General features: G+C 36.0%; 1 protein-coding gene across 2 annotated transcripts in view; it reads left to right on the forward strand.

The window, feature by feature from the left end:
• The window catches only part of kcnq5b (potassium voltage-gated channel, KQT-like subfamily, member 5b), a 110944-nt gene that overhangs the window by 82010 nt on the left and 20372 nt on the right, over positions 1 to 8562 (forward strand). For both annotated transcript variants that reach the window (XM_083522951.1, XM_083522952.1), the window contains exons 4-5: positions 5886 to 6061; positions 7813 to 7938. In XM_083522951.1, the coding sequence (XP_083379077.1) occupies positions 5886 to 6061; positions 7813 to 7938 (302 nt within the window). The remainder of the gene's footprint in view (positions 1 to 5885; positions 6062 to 7812; positions 7939 to 8562) is intronic.

The raw sequence follows: 8562 nt of genomic DNA on the forward strand, positions 1-8562 counted from the left end.
AAATACAAAGACATCCTGTGTGCAATTGTGAGCATCCAACTTTGTGGTAACAGTTTGGCTAGAAAAGTCATATGTCCAAATACTTTTTGCTCTTTGTTGGACCGTCATTGGCGAGATGTTTGTATTCTATCTAGGTCATAGTGCCCTCGTTTCTTCTTATAACTCCTTATGTCTGGTGATGATTCTGTCACTGCAGTCTTACCCTTGTGGTGTAAAAACAGTTCAGTTTACTTACTCCCACCTGACACCTGGACTCCAATCTGGCAACCAAGCTGTGTCACCAACCAGCTACAGAATCTGATATTGTTAAATCTCGCCTTCCTGTTCAGCCAGCCTGTTATACTATTTGCTCATCGAGGCAATACTCCAGTGTGGCACCTCTCCAATCTGGCAACCTTTAACACTTCACCACTACGTCAATTCATCTGCCACCCTCCAAGCATATGAGCAATCTGGCAACCTAAATCTTTTTTTCCACAAGTTTTAGATTCTTTATTCTTCTGAGCCAGGCATGACGGGTTGACCATAAAAAAGTGGCTTCTTGAAAGAACAGATTACATTATTACATTTCATAATACATCATAATACATAATACATAATAATATTAAATGTTTTAATATATGTAATATATATATATATATATATATATATATATATATATATATATATATATATATATATATATATATATATATATATATATATGTGTGTGTGTGTGTGTGCATATATATATATATATATATATATATATATATATATATATATATATATATATATATATATATATATGCACACATATATTTATATATATATATATATGCACACATATATTAATATATATATATTACATATATTAAAACATTTAAACTTTCTCCAGGCTTTATGCCTGCTCCTGCATTTGCATGTGAAATCAATTTTAGACCAGACTAAATGATTTGATAACCGTGACCCAGCGTAGATGGCTTTGGTTAAGCAGCGCAGTTGCAGTTTCATTTCCTATTGGAGTCATATTCCACAACCTGGCAACGAGGCCACCGGGAGCTTTAACCTCCTCTGTAGCTTTTTTTCAAACTATTTTGGAGTGGAGCTTGTTAGTCATGAACTGTCTTACCTCTTGTGTGCCTGTGCTTTTGTGTGTGTGTGTGTGTGTGTGTGTTTGTGTGTGTGTTTGTGTGTGTGTGTGTGTGTGTGTGTGTGTGTGTGTGTGTGTGTGTGTGTGTGTGTGTGTGTGTGTGTGTGTGTGTGTGTGTGTGTGCATATGTTTGCAAAGCCAGCATTTGTTAATGGTCTCATGGTTTTAAATAAATGGTCATCATTAACAAGTAGCTTCCTGAGTGTGTGTGTGTGTGTGTGTGTGTGTGTGTGTGTGTGTGTGTGTGTGTGTGTGTGTGTGTGTGTGTGTGTGTGTGAGTGTAAAAGAGAGAGAGTGTGCCTTTGCTTGGATATACTGTAGCCCAAAAGTATTAGTTTATTTCATTAGGTGCTGTATATAACTTCTCATTTAACACTGATTTAATTTTCACAAAGTGTCTGCTATTCATTTACTTGTTTTTCTGTGGGTAATTTTGTGTGTTTAAAGTGTTAAACAGTAAAAAATACTAAAAGTTGCAGTGCAGGATGATTAAAAGAGACTTATTTTATAATATAATAATTATATAAATTATACACAAAAATATCCAAATTTATTTTATATTAATTCTCCCTTAATGAAGAAGTTAAAATGCACGAAATCTATTTAAAAAAAATCCTCTTTAAGGTACCTTTTGGTCAGTTAGTATTTACATTCCAATTATATTTAAAACCCTATGCACTGTAATATGCACATAAAATAGATCTCTTCTTCATCTTAATAAATTTTAAATTTAGAGAAGAAAAAGAAGATGGTGAGGGAAATGATTTAGAAGGATTGTAATATAAGTAATAAAAGATTTGGTGGAAAGAATTTACAATGTACACAAATGTTCACAAGTTGCATTCTTTAATACAGGAGACTTGAACATTTTGTACAGCAAATTGTTTTCTTTTTTCAAAATAATCTCATGGACCAGCTGGGGATTCAGCTGAGGGTGGTTCCATATGAACAGTCTAAAGATCCATGTAGTTACTGAGCAACTCAAGAACTTTAAAGATGGATTTAGACTGTAATTGATATCAACAGTCTGCTACAATGGCTCAGGACCACAGGTTGCATGAAGAGCTCTGTATTTATCACTAAACAGTACACCAAAACAGTGATTGAACTGTAAAGAATAGACATTTGGTGCCACCCGGATGAGGACGGGTTCCTTTATGAGTCTGGTTTCTCTCAAAGTTTTTTCCTCATACCATCACAGGGAGTTTTTTCTTGCCAGTCACCAGTGTTTTACTCATTAGGGACAAACTTTTAATTATAAGTAACAAATGTATAGGCACTAAATCTATACTTTATTGATACAACTTTTATTCATAAAAGTGCTATACCAAATGTAAAAAATGTGAATTGAATCTATAAAATGTATGCGTATGAAATCATCAAAAATAGCATTGACATAGCAACTGCATACAGCAAACAAAATTCAGGATAATTTCATTAACTTTTTTTAGTAACTGCACACATTATGCTGGATTAACACTCTTTACTAAGTTGAACCTGTTGCATGTGGAAATAAAGTTTTCTGAAATTGTGCCAAGTACAAATTTGGACAGTGGCTCTTAAAACAAAAAAAACATACTATTACCTATTGACATTATTTTCCCAGAACGTTTTAGCAACCCGGTAGCAATTCTGGTGGTTCAGGAACTCTGCTTTAACTCATATGTTGAGTCTTCTTTACTTACAGTTAGTGAAATGTCTGTTATGAATTAAACACACAGTGGCACATGATGTAACTGGTAAAGAATCAGCATTCACTATGGTACTACTAACGCTGCAGTGTGTCATATTGCCACGCATTAGCCTAATGTTAATTATTTTCCTAAAACACTACTTTCTTATTCATGTGTATAATATACAGGGGAATAATGACACGAGTCCATTTTCAACATGTCTGTGTACATTCATTTGTTGAAGACCAAGTCACCAAGTCACACACATGTATTTACACACACTGATTGTGCTCACACCATCACTATGCTCCACACCTGCTCCACTGCTTTTACCATTAGTCCAAGGAGCGCATAAATATCACGCCATTGGAATCAATTTGGCATCATGTCATGTGAGCGACTGTTTTTGTACAGAAACCACTGTGTCCATAGGGAATGTTTAAACCCCAACAGACACCAAAAGGCACAAAGGGTCACTAATAGCACGCAAGACCATTAGCAGAATGTTCTGTTTTTTTCCACCCTTATCTATTTTACAAGTCGCTGAAGAAAATATTAACAATGTATGATTCCATAGAGTTATATATTTATATATGTCCAAGGTATGTGTGTGTGTTTTTTCCCCCTTCTCCAATCGCCAACACCAGGTCATGTGTTTATTTTGTTTTGCCAGCTTTTAATGAGCTCTTTGCTTACATGTCATTATCGAAGCTGCCAGGCCTCATTAAGCGCTATTGTGATTATAATAAATAAAAATAAACAGTAAGGTTTTTCCTATTGGACATGAAGGGCATAATGTAGATGAACAGAAAGACATCTCAGGAGGTTTAGCATGAGTGCATTTTATTTATAAGGCACGCTTAAAAGCAATTTGTTTTGACGGAAGCACAGACAAAAAAATTAATAACGCAAATATGTAGGCATCTATATAAAGGATGATACACAACAGACAGAGACAGGTGTATTAACTGTGTGTACAGTACAACAATGGAAAATACATTTCCATGTTCAAATTCCAAAGTGTTACTATTTGCAGGGACATTTTAATGAATAATTATTAGTAGTAGTAGTATTGCATCAGATGAATGAAATTTCTAAACTGAATTATACACATATTGAGTTAATTACAGTCAAAAATGTCAGAAGTACATAGGCTGCCAGAGTAAATATTGATTACTTCCTTATTAGTTAGTATAGGTGTTTGAGTGCACCATTTATCTGCACTCCAGTCATTTTCCAGTCAACGTTCCGGAGGAACATTGTCTCGTTTTTACTGTGTACCGTGTACAACTGTGTATAGTACAAATGACAATAAAAGCTTCCAAAAAAATCCCTTACGAGGGAAATATCAAGGTCCGTGACGTCGGAGTGACGTGGGGCCGCCTTCCCGTGGGCTCACCACCTGCAGGAGGGACCGTAAGGGACGGTGCTGTGAGGATTGGGCAGCAGTCGAAGGCGGGGGCCTGCTTAGACTGCTGCCCCCGCGACCCGAATTACGTATAAGCGGGAGAAAATGAATGAATGAATGAATAAAAGCCTCTTGACTTGATAAAAGCCTCTTGACTTTTATTTCACATTTTTGGAAGGAGTCTACAATGTCAGCACTCAGAGGAAAATATCTAACCTTTAAACTGGTAGCTTAGTGTTTAAGCTGCTGGACTTTGGATTGGATGGCTAAGCACTCAAATTACAGCACCACCAAGCAGCCATTGTTGGACCCTAGAGCAAAGGCCCTTAACCCTCAATTGCTCTGTTGTATAAATATTGAATAACTGTAAGTGGCTCTCCATAAAGACATCTGCCAAAATTGCATAAATCAAAAAATGTTTATATACAAGAATCTTTGGGATTTTGGCATTCTGTTATAACATTATTGACATTCTATTGACATTTACATTTACAGCTTAGTATCAATATTATAATGTGTTTATTCTCTAAGACAGAGTAGTAAAGAGACAGCATCTTATCTGTAAAGGCTGCTTAATAGTGATGAGTTTTACATGAATAGAATTACTATTGATGATTGTTTTAATTAGAAATGAATTTCAAACTAAATCTTTTAGATTTTTCCATTTAAAGCTGGTGATTTCCCCGACCCACTTGCCCAGTTCTTTAAGTCTGAGTCAGAATAGCAGCTGTACAGTGTAACAATGCTGTAATGTTTTTTTTTTTATCCAGGTCACATTTTGTCTAAGTAGTTTATGATTTATGAAAAGCAGAGCCCTCTCCTAAATCAGCATGTCCCTGTGTTCCTTAAAGCCCTGACACACAGCGGTGAAGCATCATCCTCATTACTCACGACACCAAACAACAATGAATCGGGGGGCACATCAGAGTGTGGAGACTTCGTCTGGAGGAGTTGGAGATGGATGGGACATGAGGAAGGGGGGGGGGGGGGACAGGGACAGAAAGCTAATATTATTGGCCTGTTTGAGGCTTGGAGCTGTTTGTGTTCTTTGAGGGTTTCTTAAGTGGATGTGGGTTCAGTGTGAACTTCCTTTGTCCTCTCATCTCATCCAAAATCTTTGTATTTCTCATGGAGCGACGGGGGAGAATGTAAAAACCTGATTATTTTTTGTTTAACAGCAGGAGTCTGTTCTCATTCTCCGATTTTTTAACCCCATCATTGCGGCATCTGGAGCTTCATAGCAAAGGAGGAAAAGTGAAATCCTATTTTTTTGTAACTGGACAAATTGTATGCAAAAAAACAAAAAACAAAGCAGTATGAGAGTAATGTAGTGGGATTCACCAGGCATGCTTGAGAATTAGTTGGGCCTTCTGGAGTGAAAGAAGAAGGAAAAACTATTTGGGGGAAAACGGCAAAAAAATGTGTTTGTGTCATTTTGCAAAAGAACATCTTATAATCCTGGAATAAATTTTGATCCGACACTCTATACTACATTGATGATAGAATGAACATGCAAGTATTTTTAACATGAACTGCATTGTAGTCAAATGATGTACAGTAACTACACAACAATCAGTTCTAGGTATTTAAATAGTGAACAAAGCCGGCCTTTACCACACAGCAAATAAAAATGTTCTCTCTCTCTCTCTTTCCCTTTCCCCTTCTCTATCAGACATCATTGTGCTGATCGCATCGGTTGCCGTGGTTTCAGCTGGTAGCCAAGGCAACATCTTTGCTGCTTCGGCACTGAGAAGCATGCGCTTCCTTCAGATCTTGCGCATGGTGCGAATGGACCGTCGTGGAGGCACCTGGAAGCTTCTGGGATCTGTAGTTTACGCACACAGTAAGGTATGCTGGGACGCTTTTACATTAACCATCGTGAGGTTTGATCTGAATTATACTGAAACTCCCAACAGGAGATAAATTGATGTGTCTTTTGTGTAATTAGTGTCATGTCTGAGAGAAAAAGAATACAAATAAGCTTTATTACAGTTAACTCATATATTGGAACATACAGTATGTACTCAGTGTGGTTATGGGCTTGCCCCCCCCCAACCCCACTCTGGCCCTCTCCCACAGGACATTCTGACCAATCCCATCCAGTCCCACAGTTATTTTTGTTTGTACTCGCATACAGTATTTTTTTTTCCTTAGTAACTTTAACCACACTGACCCTGACCATGATAAACCAGATACAGAAGAAAAGTGATCCACTCCAGAACACTCTCATATTTAATTCTGGTTTTTTTTTTCTGATTCTGGGTTTTGCAGTCTCAATTCTTCCAACATCAACTAATATTTACCAACTTTTTCATGCACTTTCTCATACATTTTTATCATTGTAAAACGATATAACTAGAATTTTTTTCTTTTTGAGCAAATTTTACGGAAATTGACACAACACAATGATGGGAAATGGATTGGGATAAAAAGTCACTAAAAAAGCCTGACCTGCGATTAAAATGTCTTAAATAATATAATATAATATAATATAATATAATATAATATAATATAATATATATATATATATAAATAGATTTGTAATCACTATGCCATAACCCTGCTATATGACTCCAAACCTTTTATGTCTTTTTGTAAGGTTGCACATCTTTTTGAATCAATAATTGCATAAATGTACACTTATCTCTGTTAGCAGATTAAATCCACTTGGGGACAGTCATTTTCAGTATAAGGCTTAATCTTCTTGTCAGCCAAAGGTCATTTGATCATATGTAGACAAACATTTCATAAGCCTACTCACAGGACCAAGATTATTAAGGTTTAGGGACATGTTTGAGGTTACCATAAGCAATAATAGGCATATTAGCAAAGCTGCAGTCATGTTTTTGTAGATTATATATAGGTTTATAGACTCCATATAGGTTTAAATGTCTAATTAATTTAGAACCTGCAGTCTGGATAAAAATTAGGAAAGAAAATAAAACAAGCTGCTGTCTGTTATTCCAAAAAAGCCAAAATATACCAATAATCTGTTACTGACACAATTTGCTAGTGATGCAATCCAGCTTTAGCAAGCTAAAGTTTGCTGTAATCATGTCTCTTACAAAATTCATTCATTCATTCATTCATTTTCTCCCGCTTATCCGTAATTCGGGTCGCGGGGGCAGCAGTCTAAGCAGCCCTTCGACTGCTGACCAATCCTCACAGCACCGTCTTACAAAATTGGTTTGGTAAAAAAAAAAAACACAGGAAGAACAACAATTATTTTTTTTCATGTACATTGGTTCCATGAAATCTCAGTTATTTCTATTTCACTTCTATTAAAATATGTAGGAAAAGTGTGAGGGGCGTGAATACAACTTTATTGTTAAAGAAATTGTTGCGTGTTGATCTGATTTGTAGGTCAATGTTTTCGTGCGTTCTGAATGTACACTGCATTCACAAATACCAATAAACAAACATATTCAACATGACTTTTGAGTTATTGATCTGCCAAAATGATTTTTTTTGGTCTAGTGAACTTGACATTAAACTAAATATGATGTGGATTTAACTCAAGGTACAACTGTGGAAATAGTAATGAGTTTGTAACAATTGTAAAGTATTTCACTATTAAACTCTCTTGTACTGTTTTCTAGGAGCTTGTGACTGCTTGGTACATCGGCTTTCTGGTGCTCATCTTCGCCTCCTTCCTCGTCTACCTTGTGGAGAAGGACATTAATAGGGAGTTTTCCACCTACGCTGATGCACTCTGGTGGGGCACGGTAAGTTTATTGCGACCCTTGGTGTGTTTTCCTTCTTACTATGGTTGTTTTGAGCCGGTGAGGACACAAAAATCGTTCTCAACTATGAACCTATGAAGACTCCTGAAATTGAGCGATGTAGTCTTTGGTTTAGTAGGAATAAAAGCAAACTGGTTCCTTTCAAGATTCTTTCCTCATATCAGCTCAGGGAGTTTTTTTCTTTCTATCATTGCCACTGGCTCACTCATTAGTGATAAAACGTAAAACTTCACACAATATTTATTGTTGAAAGTGTTATACCAATTAAAGAGACTTTAATTGGATTTAATCGAATTGATCTATGGTATGTAAATCAAATATGAACCAAAAGGTTAAAAAGCGAACAAGAAAAAAAAAAAGCAGAGCTGTAGATGTGTTTGATCGTTGGAAAAGAGAATCTTAGAATATATCAAATCTAAGGGCATATTCAGTGCACATGGCAAAGACTGGTTTACTTTTTTCCAGCGCTGCTATTTCTAATCAATGAAATTAAATTTTTGAGGTGTAAATTCTACATACTTCTTTCACCTCTCAGCCAATTTGTATTTTTTTGTCAAACTTTTTGTCCTTAATAACCAAACTACATAGCAAACACACTGAAAGTAT

Source organism: Silurus aristotelis, assembly GCF_946808225.1.
Source record: "Silurus aristotelis genome assembly, chromosome: 20".
NCBI classification, from domain to species: domain Eukaryota; kingdom Metazoa; phylum Chordata; class Actinopteri; order Siluriformes; family Siluridae; genus Silurus; species Silurus aristotelis.